Source organism: Sphaerodactylus townsendi, linkage group LG02 (genome assembly GCF_021028975.2).
Source record: "Sphaerodactylus townsendi isolate TG3544 linkage group LG02, MPM_Stown_v2.3, whole genome shotgun sequence".
In the NCBI taxonomy this organism is placed as follows: Eukaryota; Metazoa; Chordata; class Lepidosauria; order Squamata; family Sphaerodactylidae; genus Sphaerodactylus; species Sphaerodactylus townsendi.
The window spans coordinates 176,574,432-176,595,533 of record NC_059426.1 but is presented as its reverse complement, the minus strand read 5'-3'; the positions used below and the strand labels follow the sequence as shown (position 1 = coordinate 176,595,533).

General features: G+C 47.7%; 1 protein-coding gene across 3 annotated transcripts in view; it reads right to left on the bottom strand.

Annotated features, from left to right (window-relative positions):
* The window catches only part of FRMD6 (FERM domain containing 6), a 184,662-nt gene that overhangs the window by 17,535 nt on the left and 146,025 nt on the right, over positions 1-21,102 (bottom strand). For all 3 annotated transcript variants that reach the window (XM_048486073.1, XM_048486075.1, XM_048486074.1), the window contains 5 exons: positions 20,073-20,163; positions 17,922-18,001; positions 16,051-16,127; positions 13,965-14,151; positions 3,238-3,393 (listed from right to left, as the gene is read on the bottom strand). In XM_048486073.1, the coding sequence (XP_048342030.1) occupies positions 3,238-3,393; positions 13,965-14,151; positions 16,051-16,127; positions 17,922-18,001; positions 20,073-20,163 (591 nt within the window). The remainder of the gene's footprint in view (positions 1-3,237; positions 3,394-13,964; positions 14,152-16,050; positions 16,128-17,921; positions 18,002-20,072; positions 20,164-21,102) is intronic.

Genomic DNA, 21,102 nt, shown 5'->3' with positions numbered 1-21,102 from the left:
CGCCCATAAAGAAAGCATTTAAGCCTGCGACAGAAGCGGCACGAGGCTGCATAATGTTTCCCCAAATCTAAGCTGACAGGCAGCATTTATCTCCCAGGTTTAGAGCTTGCTTACGTCTCATTTTTATGTTTGTTTCTGCAGAGGTGGGGAGAAACCCAATTTGCCTGACAAGGCACTACACCTGCCTCTAAAGCGGCTTGGGATAACAGTTCAGTTGCTTCTTCGATTTATGTCTTCCCTAAAAGAGGCTAAAAAACATCCTTGAGAATGTTACGAAACTAGAATAGCTAGTAAAGGAATAAAGAAGTACCTTCATTTTGTATAATTATATATCAGATAAGGGAAGAATCAGGGGGAAGCCCAAACCAAGCACAAAAGGGGTAGGTGAAATATTTAGGGAAAACCAAGCACAAAAGGGGTAGGTGGAATATTAAGAGAAAATCAATAATAGTACAAGTATAAACAAAGGATAAGTTAGAATAAGAACATAAGAGTGAAATAAAGGGAATTATACTAGGGGTAAAGGACTAGGGCAGTGATGGCGAACCTTTTCGAGACCGAGTGCCCAAACTGCAACCCAAAACCCGCTTATTTATCGCAAAGTGCCAACACGGCAATTTAACCCGAATACTGAGGTTTTCGTTTAGAAAAAAAGGGTTGGCTCCGAGGCGCGCGTTACTCAGGAGTAAGCTTGGTGGTAGTCAGTGGCTTTGCTTTGAAGCAACCGCGCAACTCTTCCAACGGGTGAATCACGACCCTAGGAGGGTTTTCTCAGAAGCAAGCCCCATTGCCAGCAACTGAGCTTACTCCCAGGTAAAGGATCGTGCTTTAGTTCTTTGCATGAAAATCAGCGTTTAACAGCGTTTAACAGGGTTACCTACACTGCTTCCTCAAAACTAGGTCTTAGGTTTAATGCTAATAATCAAGCCCAGCAACCCAGGCCAGCCTAAATGTGTGTGTGTGTGTGGGGGGGGCACTCTGTTTGCGCGTGCCCACAGAGAGGGCTCTGAGTGCCACCTCTGGCACCCGTGCCATAGGTTCGCCACCACTGGACTAGGGAAATAAGGAAGGGGATTAGTGATAAGAGATTAAATGTTATAGAAAATAGGCTATAGAATTGGTAAGGGTGGAGAGAAGGTATAGATGATAAGGGGGATAGGGTATATTTTAAGAGGGGGTAATTTCGAATGTCCACGGTGATTTATTGTCGAATTAGTAGGGTGTAATGTATAATGTGCAATGTGATATGTGATTTGTTTGTGTTTGAATGTTTATTATTAGAATGTCTAATATGTAATGTTTAATGCAATAATGTAATAATAAAACTTTTTGTTAAAAAAAAACATCCTTGAAGAGGGGTCCACCTTGCTCAACTTGGAGAATAGAAATAGGTTGCAAATAAAATGAGGTTTAATTGTGACAAGGGGAAAGGATTACACTTGGGTAATCAAAATCAGTTGTGTATATATTGGATGGGTCAAACCTGGAAGGCTAGTACCACCTGTGAAAAGGATGGTGGTGGTGGGGGGGGGGGGGGGGGCTTCTAGTGAACCATACGAGCCAGCAGTGTGATGCAGCATTAAAAAAGGCGAATACAATTGTAGACTTTTAATAGAAGTACAGTGGAAGGTTTTGGTGCCACTGCACACTGGTTTGTTTAGACCGCCCCTGGAGTACTCTGTTCTGTTAGGGGCACCGCAGATTAGGAAGGATGTCAATAAGGTGGAAAGAGTCCAGCATCTGGCAATGTAGCTGGTGAGAGATGTCCTACAAGGAGAGGCTGAAGGATCTTTACACTGGAGAAAAGATGCTTGTGAAGGATGCCTTGTGGAGCACCGGGCAGGCAAGTTTGCGATCATGTTGGAAGACAAGACCCAGACAGTGGTGGGATCCAAAAATTTTAGTCACAGGTTCCCACGGTGGTGGGATTCAAACTGTGGCGTAGCGCCAATGGGGCACAAATGGGCGAGAACTCTGGCCGAGTGTGGCAGGGCATTCCGAGGCCCGGGGCATTCCTGGGAGGGGCTGCGCCGGTCCTTGGGCGGGAAACGAAGGCACGCAGGCGCAGGCTGCCACGCACGCCGGTGCACCTCCTGCCAGACTGCTTCCAGTTCTGCGCGCTACTGCTGAGAGGAGGGGCGTCACTAAGGCCAAAATCACGTGGCAAAATCACCAATTAGTAACCCCCTCTCAGCACACGCAAATAATTAGTAACCTACTCTCGGGAACCTGTGAGAACCTGCTGGATCCCACCTCTGGACCTAGACTAAGGGATATGAATTATGGCAAAGAGGGTTTGAGAAAGAACTTCTTGACGGCGCAGCATGTTTGATGCTGTAACAGTCTCTCTTGTGAGGGGGAGAATTCTTTGCCTTAAAAGGCTTTAAATACCACGCATTTACGGTTTTATAGAAACACAGAGCTGGATGGACCCCAAACGCCCTCTTTTCCAAGCCTCTCGACAATGCAAATTTGCAGTAACCTCTCCTGCCACTCCACAGTGACCTCTGCACCATGGCTCATTCCGCACATGCAAAATAATGCACTTTCAAACTGCTTTCAGTGCTCTTTGAAGCTGTGTGGAATGGCAAAATCCACTTGCAAACAATTGTGAAAGTGGTTTGAAAACGCATTATTTTGCGTGTGCGGAAGGGGCCCATGTTAACTGGGAGGCACAAAACCTCCAGGATTCCTGGTCAGTCTGGCTTGGCAGAAAATCCCTTCTAGATCCCAAAGTGACAATTGGGATTACTCTGGGCATGCACGAAAGGACCCCAAGAGGCAAGTATTGGCTCATCCCTTCCTGTCCCTTTTCTCACGGCGAGTTAGAATCATCCTTGCTGACAGATGAAGAAGAGTTTGGATTTATATCCCCCCTTTCTCTCCTGCAGGAGACTCAAAGGGGCTGACAATCTCCTCGCCCTTCCCCCCTCACAACAAACACTCTGTGAGATAGGTGGGGCTGAGAGAGCTCCGAGAAGCTGTGGCTAGCCCAAGGTCACCCAGCTGGCGTGTGTGGGAGTGCCCAGGCTAATCTGAATCCCCCAGATAAGCCTCCACAGCTCAGGCGGCAGAGCTGGGAATCAAACCCGGTTCCTCCAGATCAGAGTGCACCTGCTCTTAGCCACTGCGCCACTGCTGCAGGTCATCTACCTTCTGGTTGGGGAGATTATAGTTGAAGTTACTGCACTGACTAGAGGATCTCAGGAAGTCCCTTCCCACTCTGAAACTAAATACCTTGTACAGTCTATAGTAATGCACGGCCACGTCGTCCAGCCGCACGGCCTCTTTGATGTACTTCAGGTGGGCTTCGGAGGCGCTCAGCGCGCACTGGTCCTTGTGCATAATGGGAATGTGCTTCAGGATATACTCCTTGCCTCGCTTCGCAACCACCTGCCCAGAGACAAAAGACACACAACAGGTTAGGGGTGTGGGGCTGATGTACCCATTACTTAGACTGTCAACGAGTCCCTTATTTATTTGTGAGTAGGAAGAAAAAGTGACAGTAATTGGGCCAGTGTTTAATTCCAAAATAAATGATGCTGACAGTCGGAAGCAATTTCTCTTAGCTTCACTCTGCACTTTCCAAACGAGACCTTGGGAATGTCATCCCCACACTAGTGACCTTCGTGTTAGACTACTGCAACAGGTTTTACTCAGGACCAACCCTTGGAAGCAGTCTGAAAAATGCAGCTGGTGACCTGCCTTTTGGCACGAAGAAGGTCACAACAGAGCGCACCATTTGTGTGGCAGACTACTTCTTCACCTCTGGGCCCAGTTCAAAGAGCTGGGTCTAAAAAGTCTCTACCCAGTGTGGGTAGAGGGCTTCCCTCCTGCCCCCGAATCCAGCTCCTAAGGACTTGGATGGTCAGGTCTTTACTGAGGAAGAAGAAGAGAAGAAAAGTTTGGATTTATATCCCCCCTTCTCTCCTGCAGGAGACTCAAAGGGGCTGACAATCTCCTTGCCCTTCCCCCCTCACAACAAACACCCTGTGAGGTAGGTGGGACTGAGAGAGCTCCGAGAAGCTGTGACTAGCCCAAGGTCACCCAGCTGGCGTGTGTGGGAGTGCACAGGCTAATCTGAATTCCCCAGAGAAGCCTCCACAGCTCAGGCGGCAGAGCTGGGAATCAAACCCGGTTCCTCCAGATTAGATAGACGAGCTCTTAACCTCCTACGCCACTGCTGCTCTTTGGCTACTGAAGCCAAAACTCAAGAAGAAACAGAGCAAACTTTTTATCAGAGCTCGGAGGGCTGAGAAGTACACCCGTCTCGATCGTTTCTGCTGCTTAATCATAGACTTTTTATTTAGGAAAACTCCCCCCCCCCTTTTTTTTAGAAAGAAGACCGCTAGGAGAGTTAAGCTAGGTTTTATACATCCATTATATTGCTTCTAGCCTTCTCCGCACTGCAGGCTTTAAATGCCAGTGTTATTTTTTAAAACAAATATGCCATTTCAGCTCGGTTTTATTGGGCATTGCTTTGGGTGTTTTTTTTTTTAAAACAGAGAACGATTGTGTAATCTTTATAAGGAAATAAATGCTGGCAGTTCTCTGCATCTCTAACAAGCTGCGCAAAGCAATGTGCCCGCGTTCCCAAGCCCACACCCCACACACAGGACTCAGATCCTTACCTCACTGTAGGGGTGATCAATCTATGGTGCTCCAGATGTTCATGGACTACAATTCCCATCAGCCCCTGCCAGCATGGTCATGCCGGCAGGGGCTGATGAAGAGAAGTAATATTATAATGAACATCTGGGCTTTGCTCATGAACTAACCACCCCTGCCTTACTGTTTATTTAATTCTTTACTTTATTTATACCCCGCCTTTCTCGCCAATGGGAATCCAAAGCAGCCTTCACCATTCTGCTCTTCTCCATTTTATCCTCACAACAACATTGTGAGGTAGGTAAGGCTGAGAGTGTGCGACTGCCCCTTGTCACCCAGCAAACTTCCATGGCATAAAGGGGGATTCGAACCGGGGACTCCAATACTTTAACCACTACACTACACTGGCTCCACCGTTAGGAAAGAACATCATACGCAACCTTTTCCAGTTCCTTCTGGTGCATACCATACAGGCCACTGTTGGGGTTGCTCATAGAATCATAGAGTTAGAAGAGACCCTAAAGGCCATCCAGTCCAACCCTGTGCCAAGCAGGAACACACAACCAAAGCACTCCTGCCAGATGGCCATCGAGCCTCTCTTTAAAAACCTCCAAAGAAGGAGACTCCACCACACTCCGAGGTAGTGAATTCCACTGTCAAACAGCCCTGACAGTCAGAAATTCTTCCTGATGTTTTAGGTGGAATCTCTTTTCCTTCACCTTGAACCCATCACTCCTGGTCCTAGTCTCTGGAGCAGCAGAAAACAAGCTTGCTCCCTCGCCAACATGACATCTCTTCAAATATCTAAAAATGGCTATCATGTCACCTCTTAACCTTCTCTTCACCAAACTAAACATCCCCAGCTCCCTAAGTCTCTCCTCGTAGGTCATGGATTCCAGACCTTTGACAATTTTGGTTGCCCTCCTCTGGACCTGTTCCAGCTGGTCAATATCCTTCTTGAGTTGCGGTGCCCAGAACTGACACAACATTCCAGGTGAGGTCTAACCCATGCAGAATAGAGAGGTACAATCACATCCCTCAATCTAGACACTAGACTCTGATTGACACAGCCCAGAATCGCATTGGTTTGACTGTATTCAAAGTCAACCATCCAGAACTGGCTGCGTCTGGGCTTAGCATTTGCTAGCTTCGCTTTCCTGCTACTTTGAGACAAAAATGATGGGGCAGATATGATGGGGCAGATACCCCATATGTCCCTGCACGGCCTCTCCGTTCGGCAGAGGCCAATTTACTGGTGGTTCCCAGCCCCTCAATGACACAGCTGGCCTCCACCTGGGCCAGGGCTTTTACGGCCCTGGCCCCTGCCTGGTGGAACACTCTTCCTCCAACTGTCTGGGCCCTGCGGGATCTTGAAGAGTTCCGCAGGGCCTGTAAGACCGAGTTGTTCCACCGGGCTTTTGGGGAGGCCAGCCGCTGATGGTGAGCCCCCTCTTTGTCTCTCCCTTTTAACATCCTGGGAGCTGTGACACCTAGATCTACCGTCCCCCTCTCTGGGAGGGTTTTGTTGAGAGTTTTAATACTGGACGCCAAGTGGAACGCTGTAATTTTATGTTTTAATGATGCTATATATTTATATTAATTATTTGTTGTTACTACTGTTTATATTAATTATTTGTTGTTACTACTGTTTATGTAACATTATTTTGTTGTTCACCGCCCAGAGCCCTCAGGGGATGGGGCGGTATATAAATATGATAATAAATAAATAAATAAATAAATAAGATATCTGCCACCACGCGCCTCGCACTCTGCAATGCTGCCGGTTTTTCGGAGGTCCGTGTCACCCTGTTATTGCGTTCACTGCCTGAAGCATAAAACATTTCTCCAACTTTTTTTTTAAAGGTTTACAATACTCCCGGGACAAGGGGCTTAAAATGGAAACGGTGACTCACCCTGCTAAGGAGACACCTATTTTATCGAGTTTGCAGCGAAGGTGAAGGTGATCGGGGGAGTCAGCTGAACTGAAAGCAGAAACTGGAAAGAGGTCGCTCAGATCTGCAAGCAGACTCAAGACAGACTCTCCTTCCTTTCCAGTGACTGCTGAAAGCGGGCCTTGAACACGCACCCCCGCGAGGAGCCCCATCAAGACTAACCGTGCGACTCGTGACGGTAAAAGCATCTGGTTGCGAGTTTGGCTTTGTGAGGTCTTGAGGGCAAGGAAGGACCCTTCAAACGTGAACGATGCCCTGCACAGAATTAAGCATTTCAGGAGGGAAACCATGTTCGTCTGCAGAAGTAGAGGTAGATTAGAGTCCGGGAGAACCAGAGAGACCAATAAAAGCATCAAAGCTCCCTTGGTCAGACTTGTTGGGCAGGCAAAAGGGAATAGCTCTTCACTCAAAGAGAGATTTGGCTTGTGTGGTTCCATGGCCCCTTCCGCACATGCAGAGGGCTTGGACAGATTTATGGAGGAGAAGTCGATCTATGGCTACCAGTCTTGATCCTCCTTGATCTGAGATTGCAAATGCCTTAGCAGACCAGGTGCTCAGGAGCAGCAGCAGCAGCAGGCCCTTGCTTTCACATCCTGCACGTGAGCTCCCAAAGGCACCTGGTGGGCCACTGCGAGCAGCAGAGGGCTGGACTAGATTGGACTCTGGTCTGATCCAGCAGGCTAGTTCTTATGTTCTTAGAGTAATGTACTTTCAATCCACTTCCACAAATGTTTGCAAGTGGATTTCGCTATTCCGCACTGTCAAATCCAGTTGCAAAGTGCATTGAAAGTAGCAGAAGAAGAAGAGTTTGGATTTATATCCCTCCTTTCTCTCCTGTTAGGAGACTCAAAGGCACTTACAATCTCCATTCACTTCCCCCACCCCACCCCACACACACAACAAACACCCTGTGAGGAAATTGTAAGCCCCTTTGAGTCTCCTATAGGAGGCTGATTCCGCATGGGCCAAAAACAGCGGTGTGAAAATGGTGTAAACCCTTTTACACCATTTTAAGCCCTTTTACACTGTTTTCACACCACTGCTTTTGGCCCATGCGGAATCAGCCGGAGAGAAAGGGGGGATATGAATCCAAACTCTCCTTCTGCGGAGGAGCATCTGCTTGGCGTATTCACATCTCCTGCTCTGTGACGGCAAGGAGGCTACAGTAAAGAACATCTGTGCAGGAACCAGAGGGCCAAAGCGTTGCTCATCGTGACCGCTCAGGGGATGTGCCGTTGAAAGACACCAAACGGGTGCGGTCCGGCAGCCAACTTTATAAAAAAACCCTGTTTCTGCATTCCTGCCTTGGGTGGCAGAAGGGTTAACAGCCCTCTTCTCTCCGCCCCGGACAATGTTTCCGAGATTCAAGGCCCCAGGAATGAATGCCTCAGTTATGTGCTCCCTCTGACATCACCCTCTGTTTATAACAGTTCTATTCTGGGGGATGCCCACAGCTGCTACCGCGCATTAGTAATCGGTGAGTGAAGCCCCGGCAGGCACAAAGGCAATAGCACAACATGCGCACACACACCCTAAAGTGCGGAAGAGGCCAGCCCTAAAGTCTCCAGCCAGCAAGGATTCTTGGGGGGCAAGCACCACTTATTATTTATTTATTTATTTATTATTTAGATTTTTTTTATACCGCCCCATCCCCAAGGGGCTCTGGGTGGTGTGCAACATAAAATCTCAGTGAAGTTTTAAATATAATTGTTAAAACCTTTAAAAACAGCAATAAGAACAGTAAAGAGGCGTCCCACAAAACCCCATGTTTAAAAACCTCCCCAAGAGGGAGGGACGGCGAGTCCCATTAGATGAGGAAGGGCCCAGATGTAAAGAGCCAAAAGAGGGGGGGGGGCCTTCAGCGGCTGGTCCCTCCAAAGGCCCAGCAGAACAACTCCGTCTTACAGGCCCTGCGGAACTCACCAAGATCCCGCAGGGCCCAGACAGCTGGAGGGAGAGCGTTCCACCAGGCCGGGGCCAGAGCCGTAAAGGCCCTGGCCCGTGTGGAGGCCAGCCGCATCATTAAGAATATAAGAATATAAGAACAAGCCAGCTGGATCAGACCAAAGTCCATCTAGTCCAGCTCTCTGCTACTCGCAGTGGCCCACCAGGTGCCTTTGGGAGGTCACATGTAGGATGTCAACGCAATGGCCTTCTGCGGCTGTTGCTCCCGATCACCTGGTCTGTTAAGGCATTTGCAATCTCAGATCAAAGAGGATCAAGATTGGTAGCCATAAATCAACTTCTCCTCCATAAATCTGTCCAAGCCCCTTTTAAAGCTATCCAGGTTAGTGGCCATCACCACCTCCTGTGGCAGCATATTCCAAACACCAATCACACGTTGCGTGAAGAAGTGTTTCCTTTTATTAGTCCTAATTCTTCCCCCCAGCATTTTCAATGAATGTCCCCTGGTTCTAGTATTGTGAGAAAGAGAGAAAAATGTCTCTCTGTCAACATTTTCTACCCCATGCATAATTTTGTAGACTTCAATCATATCCCCCCTCAGCCGCCTCCTCTCCAAACTAAAGAGTCCCAAACGCTGCAGCCTCTCCTCATAGGGAAGGTGCTCCAGTCCCTCAATCATCCTTGTTGCCCTTCTCACCACTTTTTTCTATCCTCCTCAATATCCTGTTTGAGATGCAGCTGACCAGAACTGGACACAGTGCTCCCAGTCTTGATGCATACCACTGCGCTATATGAGGGCATGACAATCTTTGCAGTTTTATTCTCAGATTCCTTTTCCTAATGATCCCACAGCATAGAGTTTGCCTTTTCTTTAGCTGCCATGCATTGAGTTGGCAGCATTCCCATGGAACTATCAACTAAGGCGCCTAAATCCCTTTCCTGGTCTGCTTGACTGATAGCACTTTTGGCCCATAAGCGTCTTAATATGTGAAGTTTGGATTTTTTGCCCCTATGTGCATCACTTTACATTTTGCTACGTTGGGCAGAGCCCACTCATCTAGATTTATCAGAGTCAGCAGATCGCCAGCAATCCTTTGTGGTTCTCACCCACCTACATAATTTTGGTATCATCTGCTGCGACTTAGCCACCACGCTTCCCACCACCTGCTTCCAGGTCATTTATGAATGGGTTAAAAGAGCACTGGAAGCGGATCCTTAGGGGACACCACTCCCATCTGTCCATGGTGAGAACTTCCCATTTACATAACGTTTCCTGTTTCTCAACCAGTTTTTAATCCATAGGAGGACTCCTCTTATTCCTTCATTGCTGAGTTTTCTCAACAGTCTCTGGTGAGGAACTTTGTCAAAAGCCTTTTGGAAATCCAAGTAGACAATGTCCACCGGTTCACCCCTGTCCACATGCCTGTTTACACCCTCAAAGAACTCTAGTAAGTTTGTAAGACAGGATTTGCCTCTGCAAAAGCCATGCTGAGGGGCCGGGGACCACCAGTAGATTGGCCTCAACCGAACGGAGAGGCCGTGCAGGGACATACGGGGGTGACACGGTCTCGAAGATACGAGGGTCCCAGCCCGCGTAAGGCCTTAAAGGTCAGCACCATGTGGCGTCCCAGAGGACAATATTTAATTCCCATGCTCACATCTCTTCGGCTTGACATTCCAAGTCTGATTTCTTTTCTTTTCTTTGAACTTTTAAAAAGAAATTGTGTATATTTATGGTATTAAAAGATAAAGCATGAGGGAGCGAGCTTGTTTTCTGCAGCTCCAGAGACTAGGACCAGGAGTAATAGGTTCAAGGTGAAGGAAAAGAGATTCCACCTAAACATTAGGAAAAACTTCCTGACCGTCCAGGCTGTTCGACAGTGGAATTCACTACCTCGGAGAGTGATGGAGTCTCCTTCTTTGGAGGTTTTTAAACAGAGGCTGGATGGCCATCTGTCGGGAGTGCTTTGATTGTGTGTTCCTGCATGGCAGGGGGTTGGACTTGATGGCCCTTGAGGTCTCTTTCAACTCTATGATTCTACGTTGGCATTATACACATATATTTTATGCATTTCTGAGTTTCCAAACGTTTTCTGTGTTGTCTGCCGGCCTTTGTGTGTTGCCTGCGGCTTCCGCAATACGCCCCCGAAATCCTCATAAAATTTCTTAGGGCAACCCGCAATGTATTGAAATCGTGATGGAGGAAGTTGCAGTGTAGAAGGGATACATGTAAATGAAGTAAAATAAATAAAACTATTTTAAATGAAAATAACGACTTGTGCACAAGCGTGTTGCCTAGAACAGTAGCCCCGGGGTCTGCAGACTGACGCTTGAGGGATTCTTGAGGTCTCTCCAAGTCAAACTAGGCCTGCTCGTCTCCACGGGTCAGACCTGTGGGGGTTATCACACCCTGTGTGGCGTAGAAGAAGAAGAAGAAGAGTTTGGATTTATATCCCTCCCTTTCTCTCCTGCAGGAGACTCAAAGGGGCTGACAATCTCCTTGCCCTTCCCCCCTCACAACAAACACCCTGTGAGGTGGGTGGGGCTGAGAGAGCTCCGAAAAGCTGTGAGCTGCTTAAAGGTCACCCAGCTGGCGTGTGTGGGAGTGCACAGGCTAATCTGAATTCCCCAGATAAGCCTCCACAGCTCAGGCGGCAGAGCTGGGAATCAAACCCGGTTCCTCCAGATTAGATACACGAGCTCTTAGCCTCCTACGCCACTGCTGCTCGTAGTGGTTAAGAGCAATGGACTCTAACCTGGAGAACTGGGTTTGATTCCCCACTTCTCCCCAGGATCAGTGGCCTCTAATCTAATCTGGAGAGCCAGGCTCAATTTCCCACTTCTCCACACTGCTGGGTGACTGTGAGCCAGTCACGGTTCTCTCTCTCTCAGCCCCACCTACCACGCTAGGGGCCTGTTGTGGGGAGACGAAGGGAAGGAGTTTGTAAGTTGAGAAAAGCAGAGTACAAAAATCAACTCTTTCTCTTCAGATGAATCTCCTGGAAAGGGAGCTGCCCCACCTGCCACCGACTCTCACTCGCTTCCCTCCAGGATGCAGGTTAAGAAGGGAGTGACCTGTGCTCTGAGCAAGCACCCTTAAAGAATTTCCCACAAGACACTGCAATGAGGGGAGGGAAGGGAGGGGAGCAGTGGTGACATCCAAAAATTTTAGTAACAGGTTCCCATGGTGGTGGGATTCAAACAGTGGCATAGCGCCAATGGGGCTGGGCGTGGCACGACGGGGGCATGGCCGGGCATTCCGGGGGCGGGGCATTAATAATTTCTCTGTTACTGTAAAAAACTCTTAATGTAAAAAAAAAGTTCCTAATTTCCAGCTGGTCTCTTTCTGTCCATAATTTAAACTCATTGTAGCAAGTCCTGTCGTCTACTGCCAACAGAAACAACTACTTCTCCTCTAATTGACGGCCTGTCAAATACTTAATACTTTCAAATACTTAATTTTGTTTCTAGAAATCAAAAGGAGGATACTTTCCTTAAACAAGGAACTTTACCATATTGCTAAAGCATGTTTTTAAAACAGCCCAACAGGGAGAATTATCCCGTTTTCTACCTTCACTAACCAGCCACATAGGAAACAACAGGACTGTATGATTTTTGGACCTCATGGAATTTCTAACGGAAAAGCAGACCCAATTAGGAACCCCCTCTCGGCACACACAAATAATTAGTAACCCACTCTCGGGAACTGGTGAGAACCTGCTGGATCCCACCTCTGGAGGGGAGGACCAAAGCCTTGCAAAATGGCCCCCTGATGCTAGAAAAACAGCAAAACCACCTCCCAAGCAGGGGCTTTGGCTATCCCGCCGGCCACTGCAATGTTTGACTTCATCTCTGCACCAGCCAGCCAGCCGGACGCCTTTCTCGTCTGATGCACTGCAGTCTCCCAGCAACATTATGGAAGGGTTCCCCACTTCACGGAATCCCACGTGGACACAAAAGGAACCCACAAACTGATCAACGGACACAATCCCTATCATGTAAGAGTGGGTGGGAAACCCTGTGCAGTCAACACTCAAATTAACCCACTTTCAGCCAAGTTGGAACTCCCCTTCATTTTTCAATGAAGTATGGGCTGAACTCATTGACTCAACTTACCTTGAGCAAACGCCACCATTCAAAATGGGGCACAATGGTTACAGCCAAGATTGGGCAACTGGGTTATGACAGTGACTCCTTCAATATGCTAACCTTTACTGAAACTTTTGCCCTCATTAAAGAGAGGCTGTTAGCAATGGACTATCAACAACTGCAGAGCTTGGCAAATAAATCTTGTTCGCCATCAAATATGTCAATTCCTTTCATGCAGGGATACCCAGCCTATTATATTACAGCGCTCACAAACCCCATACACAGGAGAGCCTATATGCTGGCTAGATTTAACATCATGCCATCTCCGCTACACAGAGGAAGACTTAAAGGTCTTCCAAGTGATACAAGGTTCTGTCCCTGTAGCATAGGACAGCTGGATTCCATCCCATACATTCTCCTGAACTGCTTATTATACCAAGAACTCCGATCCAGTTTGTTATCCCAAGTTATAGACTCCATGATTGATTATACTGAATTAGATAAAGTAGTCATGCTTTTAAATTGTCAGGATTTTCATTGTTGCCTTATAGTGGCAAAGTTTTTGTCAGAAGTTTGTAAACTGAATGTATGACAAACGCGAAGTCTTTTACTTTTCACTTTTTGACTGGAATTGTATTTTATACTATCGTGTTATATGCCAATAAAGGCTTATTGAAATTGACATGGGCTGAACCATTCAACAAAACGTATTTAATTTAAAATGTTAGGTAAACAACTATTTTCTCTTCTGTCTACTATACTTTGTAGTTTATATAAGAAACAATAACTTTGTTTTCTCTCTGAAAATGTTAACTATTACTGGAAAGAAAAAAATGTTAATAACTCTTTTTTACTTTCCGGGCTGCGTGGCCGTGATCTGGTGGATCTTGTTCCTGGAACAGGATCCACCAGACCACGGCCACACAGCCCGGAAAACCCACCACAACCAGCTGAATCCGGCTGTGAAAGCCTTCGACAATACTTTCTTACTTTGATTATTTTCTCCTCTCTGAATATCTCTGATTCCCTTAATTTATTTTTCCTTATTGAAAATAGATTGCTATCATAAGAAAATTAGAAAATAAGTAAAATATAGCTTATTTATTATAAATAAGTAAAATATACGTAAAATATAAGATTCGAAAAATTAGAAATAAGTAAAATATAGCTTATTTATTATAAATAAGTAAAATTTAAGTAAAATATAAGATTAGAAAATTAGAAATAAGTAAAATATAGCTTATTTGTTATAAAACTAACGTTTAGAATTATAATTATTTTCTTCAAAAATATGTTTTTTCTATTATGTACAAATATTACATATTGAATTCAAATGTTATGATATTGATAAAAATATTTAAAACAACCCGCCCCAAAAAGCAGGACCCCAAACAAGCCGATAACCCCTACCCAAGCAGGGAAGTACGATTCCGGCTCGAAATATTTCCCGAAATGCTTGTTCCTTTTGAAGTTGCCCAGGTCGGCCTGCAGTGCGAAAGCCGCCAACAGGAAGTAGGCCTCCTCGCGCAGCACGCACTGGGAACGCAGGACCTGCTTCCTTAGGTGCCAGTAATAATAGTAGCGGGCCGTTCTGTCGCTGGAAAGAGGAGAGGGAAGAAAAGAAACCATGAAGGCCAAAAGCAAAGCAGCCAAGAAATCAGAGGCCCCAGGAAGAACTCTTGCCTACAGTGGAGGTTAACTGCCTCTGACTGGGCAGTCCACATGGCTGGTAGCTGCAAATCAACCTCCCTTCCGTGAATCAGGGTGGGATTCCTGCTGGTATAGGGCACTATTTGGAAACTGCTGTCAAGTACAGGGGCGTAATGCCCATTGGGCAAGGTGGGCAGCTGCCCAGGGCACCACCTTGCGGGGGGCATCAAAATGCAGGGTTCGTTTTTGGGTATTTTTAGTGGTTTTCCATTTTTGGCCTGCAGGGGGCGCAGGTTATAGGCTAGCGGCACCAAAATTTCCGCGTATCCTCAGGAGACTGTCCTTATGCTACCCCCTCCCCCCCCCCCCCCCAGGTTTGGTAAGGTTTGGTTCAGGGAGTCCAAAGTTATGGACTCCCAAAGGGGGTGTTCCCATCCCCCATTGTTTCCCATGGGAGTTAATAGGAGATGGGGGCTACAGTTTTGAGGGTCCATCACTTTGGCCCCCCCAAACCAAACTGCACCAAACCTGGGGAGTAGCATAAGGACAGTCTCCTGATGATATGCTGAAATTGTGGTGCCGGTATGTCTAAAAATGCACCCCCTGCAGGCACCAATGTCCTGGTGCAAAAAAATGTTTGGTCGTGATGGAGTGCCGCCCATTTGGGGGGGGGGGGGCATCCAGCTCAGGTTTTGCCCAGGGCTACAGTTTGCCTCGTTACACCCCTGGTCAAGTAGAGCAGTTTTAAGCATGGCCGAACCAGGCATCCTCTGACCCATTCCAGCCTAAACACTGATCTCGGATAGGTTCCTGCTCCCCTTGTCTACAGATCTGGGATTTTCCAGCTCTCATGCCTTCATGCTGTGGCATACCGTCCACAGGGACATGGGAATCACACGTCCCCAGGTGCACGCCATTTGGTCATGTGGGGGGGCGTGCCGGGTGGGGAGGGCAGGAGCTTGCGGCCGGGGTGCCCACCTGAGCAGCCTACTGCTGAGCCCAGCCAGGAGCAGGCTGCGGGCCTGCCAGGCACCCCTTGGCCCAGCCCCACCAGCTGCCAGGGACCGCCACTGCCCTCCTCAGCCAGTGGCTGCTGTTAAGTGGGTCATGGGCGGGGGCTCTTGAGCAGGTGTTGTCCCAGCCGCCATTTTCTCCCAGTACGCCTCTGCCTTCCTGTGTCATCTCCCGCTTCCTGACTAAGTCAGGGTAGGGTAGGCTGACCAGACGTCCCGCTTTTGGTGGGACAGTCCCGCCTTGAAACAACTTGTCCCGCGTCCCGCGGGTTTTTTCAAATGTCCCGGGTTTTCGAAGGCTGCCCACTGCCTTCTGGGGCGCAAGGCAGTGCAGCAGCCTTGTGCATGGCCTTCTGGGGCGCTGCCGTAAACAGGAGCACCCCAGAAGGCAGTGCGCTCCTGCGGCTGCACGTGCATGCGCGGCCACCCCCACCCCCACCCCCCCGCCCATCCCGGTTTGCGAAGGTGACCATCTGGCCACCTTAGGGTAGGGCAGTGGTGGGATTCAGCAGGTTCACACCACTTCGGCAGAACCGGATGTTAAAATGGTGATTGTATACAACCAGTTGTTAAATTATTTGAATCCCACCACCAGAACCGGTTGTTAAATTATTTAAATCCCACCACTGGGGTAGGGCATGGCAAAGTTCACACCATAGCCCACTTTTGTGGGTGATCTGGCTTCAATTTAAGCAACTGGATTGAAAATCAGATTCATGGGGAACCGTCGGACCTGCCGCTGGCTACAGAATCTTTTGGGGGGAAAACCCCCAAACAAACTGAGCCGCCTCCCTGTTATTTGGGTTAAACCTTCCTCTTCCCGCTCTGCTTACCTGATCAGCCTGCCGTTTTCCACATAATATTGCACGCAGAAGTGGATGATCATCGGGGGCCCAAACTGGTCAATGCCCTGTGAACCACAGACACAAGAAAAGGTGGGTAAGGTAGGCACGGCCCATTCTGGAGGTGGCATCAGGAGAGCCTTCCTTCCTGCTCTTAATATGTTGTTTTCCTGCTTTTGGCATTCCACACAAGAGAAGCAGTAAAAAGCAGAGACCCAGAAAGCATTTTGGCTGGGAAGCAAAAGCCACTCCAGGCAGCAAAAGGCAGCCATTTTGGGCATAAGAAAAGCTACTGGAGACCCACGTTAGAGGCCCCTTCCGCACATGCAGAATAACACACTTTCAATCCAGCTGGCCTCCACTCGGGCCAGGGCTTTTACAGTTATTGGATTAAGAAGAGTAGAAGAAGAAGAGTTTGGATTTATATCCCCCCCTTTCTCTCCTGCAGGAGACTCAAAGGGGCTTGCAATCTCCTTTCCATTCCTCCCCCACAACAAACACCCTGTGAGGTAGGTGGGGCTGAGAGAGCTCCGAAAAGCTGTGACTAGCCCAAGGTCACCCAGCTGGCGTGTGTGGGAGTGCACAGGCTAATCTGAATTCCCCAGATAAGCCTCCACAACTCAAGCGGCAGAGCTGGGAATCAAACCCGGTTCTTCCAGATTAGATACATGAGCTCTTAACCTCCTATGCCACTAAAAGTGGGAGTTAACGTTTGGATAGTAAGGTAGCTGGAAGTCACCATATATGTGTGCAGCTGTTTGCGTATGTTTTTTTTTCTTTTCTTTTCATTATTATTATAGGGGAAAGAGGGCTAGGGATCTTTTCTATGTATGTGTTATCCAGATGTGTAAAATAAATAAAAGTTCTCACATAAGACTGCTTACCGCCAGAAGGAAGAAAATCATTTTGGAATCTACCTTGCTTGCCTTAATAATAATATTGTAATAGTAATAGTAATAATATCAGGAGAGCCCTGCTGGATCAGACTCAGCCTCCCATCCTTCCGAGATCGGTAAAATGAGTAGGCAACCGGGGAAGGCAATGGCAAACCACCCCATAAACATAATCTTCCTAATAAAAGTCATGATGTGACCTCACCCCATGAGTCAGGAATGTTTGCACAGGGGAATGATTGCACACCTTTACCTATTTTTTTTCCAAAAACAGGTAAAGGTGTTCAAGCATTGGGGACCCCCTGCTCTAGACTCATGGGACAACCATCAGTAGTGCCACTACTGTCAGACTCTCGAACGTGGAAATTACAGAGACCGTAGGAAAGTCCTAAAGCAGTTTATTTCTTGCAACGCGTAGAGTAACTATACAAAGCAGGATCTGAGCTAGAGAGCTCAGATCCAGGACCTATATCCTTCAACCCCCCACCCCCCCACCCCCCGTTTCGCCCCACACCAAATGTCCCTTACAGTTTCTACAACATTTGCACTACAGAGCTTCAAAGAACCTGGGAACCGTTCACACCTTCTTGCAGATGAGCTGGCGCTAGGAGGTTGCCAGGAAGGGGAGAGGGAAACAGGAAAGCATTTACAGGAAAACATTTGCAATTCCCACACAGCAAGACATCCAGGCACTGACAGGCATGGTCCTGACAACTACAAAAGCCTGAATCCCACCAGCACATCCATTGAGTGCAGTCTCTACACATCAGGTCTTCAGTTTACGGGTCAGGACTATCAGGTAGGCCACAGGGTAGGCCTGCTGGGTCCTTATGCCCTGTTCTTCCCAGAATGCCCTCCTGCTTTCATGCTTGTGCAGAGAGCGTGGGTGCTGCACTTCCTGCCTCTCTTTCTATCCTCTATGACCCAGATAGAAGAAGCTCAAGTCCCAACCCAGTGGGCCCCTCCTACCTTGCTCGCTTCCTTCTTCCATTCTTTCGGACAGTATTTGTAGAGCTTCTGCGACAGCTCCATGTACACGTGCTCGTTGTCTGCAACCAAAAGAAACAGGAGGAATCGATTAGGATGAAGTTGGGGCTCCCGGCGATACCAGGAAAAGGAGACCCACGCCGGGCCCGATTCCAATTTGAAACCGCACTTGCGAACCTCAGAGTCCCACTTGAGACAGCTTCCGATTAAAACGGCGGTGCAAGACGTGGGTCGGGGGGCACCTTAAGGACTGGCAAGGTTTCCAGGGTCTAGGTTTCCGAGAGTCAAAGCTCCTATATCTCAGAAAGGGAGCGCTGCCTCTTGACATCTGATACTTGGAAAATGTGACTGGTCTTTAAGGTGCGAGTGGACTCGAATCTTGCTCATCTATCCTAGTCCAAAATGAATGCATACCTAAAATTAAGTTAACTCAAAAGCAACTAGCTATTAAAGGCTTCAGAGGTAAGAACCAGCGCTTTGAATCGTACCTGGAAATAGATAAATAGCTGCCCCTCTCCAGGAACAAAAAAGGCTGAGAAGTCTAATTAATTAAGAAACTACATTCATATCCAAAAACATGTGGAATATCACAATAGCACAAAATATATCACAAACAATGGAGGGGGGTGGAGTCTCCTTCTTTGGAGGTTTTTAAAGAGAGGCTGGATGGCAGGGGGTTGGACTGGATGGCCCTTGGGGTCTCTTCCAACTCTGTGATTCTGTGAACCAAAAAGCCTCAACTGAAGATCAAGTACATAATATCTCAGAATGTGACCCAAAAAAAGAACTTAAAAGACTTGAAGCATTTTGATCCCACCGGATCTTGTTCAAAGGCTGATAAACAATCCACACACACATAGTACTATCAATCCATGCAATCTTGTTTACAGCCCAATATGTTCTTTATGTCCTACAAAAACCCCCAACAAATATTGTGATATTGTATCTGTTTTCGGATACGATAGTATATTTTGTATTGAGATTTTTTATGTATGGTGTTTAATTGTTAAGAAGATAGCACAGTGCGATAAAATAAATAATTTAAATATATATTAATGTACAGTTTATAGATTCTCAACCTTTTTGGCGCCTAACTTGTTTTTCAGGTTGGGTTTGGATCTTTTTTCCCTTCCTTTAGCTGCTTTTAGCTGTCGGTCTCCCTCAGACTCATCAGCCTCACAGAATTGTTGTGTGGATAAAATGGAAGGGGGGAGGGAATTATGCGCAGCGCCTTGAATTGCTTGGGGAAGTGTGAGATTTAACAAAAAGAATGCACCAATAAAACAATAAATTCTCTGATGGGGGATTTCAATGCCAAGCTATTGCAGAATAAATGAAATACATCCAGCAATGGTTCCCACAGAAAGGCAGAAGTAATTAGAAGAAGAAGAATTAGAATTAGAAGAAGAAGAAGAGGAGGAGGAGGAGGAGGAGTAGGAGGAGGAGTTTGGATTTATATCCCCCCTTTCTCTCCTGCAGGAGACTCAAAGGGGCTGACAATCTCCTTGCCCTTCCCCCCTCACAACAAACACCCTGTGAGGTGGAACAGGGCCAGAGAGCTCAAGAAGCTGTGACTAGTATTGAGTCCCACCCAGCTACAGGCGTGTGTGGGAGTGCACAGGCGAATCTGAATTCCCCAGATAAGCCTCCACAGCTCAGGCGGCAGAGCGGAGAATCAAACCCGGTTCCTCCAGATTAGATACACGAGCTCTTAACCTCCTACACCACTGCTGCTCCTTTTCTCCTTTTAGGAGAAAAGAGTTGGCTTTTATATCCTTCTTTTCTCTACCTTTAAAAAATCTCACAGCAGCTCACAATCACCTTCCCTTCCTCTCCCTACAACAGTCCCCAGAGAGTTCTGAGAGAACTGGAACTGGCCCAAGGTCATCCAGCAGGCTTCATGTGGAGGAGGGGGCGATTGAATCTGGTTCTGGAGTCCACCATTCATGTAGCATAGCAGGGAATCAACCCCGGTTCTCTAGATTAGAGTCCACTGCTCTTAACGACTACACCGCTACTTAACCACTCTTAATCACCACTCTTGCCGGTGTGAACAGATGCAAGTAGAGACATGGGTGGGGAGCAAACCCAAACGGGAATGGCCCTGCTCAAAAACGAAAGAAACCGTCTTACTCTGTATGACGCTGAGTCCAAAAAGGTGGCAGTCTTTCAGTCGGAGCAGGTCGCACACCTGAACGAGCAATTCGTGGCACAGAATTTTAACCTGCAGAGGGGTGAAAAAAAAGGTGAAAGAAACTAGCAGTGTTTTCCCAGGACTGCTTCAGGGTGCCCTGACCTGAACGGCTCAGGTTAGTTCAATCTCATCGGAGCTCAGAAAGTCTGAAAAGAACAGAAGAACATAAGAAAGAGCCAGCTGGATCAGACCAGAGTCCATCTAGTCCAGCTCTCTGCTACTCGCAGTGGCCCACCAGGTGCCTTTGGGAGCTCACCTGCAGGATGTGGAAGCAATGGCCTTCTGCTGCTGCTGCTGCTCATAAGAACATAAGGAGCCAGCTGGATCAGACCAGAGTCCATCTAGTCCAGCTCTCTGCTGCACTTAGAGCCCACTTGGGTGCCTTGGGAGCTCACCTGCAGATATGGAAGCAGTAGCCTTCTGCTGCTGCTTGCTGCTCATGGGAACATAAGGAGCCAGCTGGGATGGATGGAGTCCATTAGTCAGCTCTCTGCTACTGCAGTAGCCACAGGGTGCAACAGGAATCCATTGGGAGATGCTTAGAGCTTAGTAGCCTTCTGCTGCTGCTCTAGGCACCTGGTCTGCTAAGGCACTTGCAGCCTCAGATCAAGGGAGAGGATTCAAGATTGGGAGCCAGAGATGCGGCTTCTCCTCCATAAATCTGTCCAAGCCCTTTTTTAAACTATCCAGTGTATGAGTGGCATTGCCTCCTGTGGCAGCATATTCCAAACACCAATCACACGTTGCGTGAAGAAGTGTTTCCTTTGATTAGTCCTAATTCTTCCCACCAGCATTTTCAATGAATGCCAGCCCTGCTTGGCATCTTCTCCCCACTCCAAGGCTCCGTGCCTATTCTGGACAAGCTATGCTAATGACATGCAAAGAAGACATGCAAATCCACCACGACTGTCTTAACGCTCAGAGGTGGCTCTTGGTGTCGAGAAGTGTCATGCTTTGTCACAAAGATGC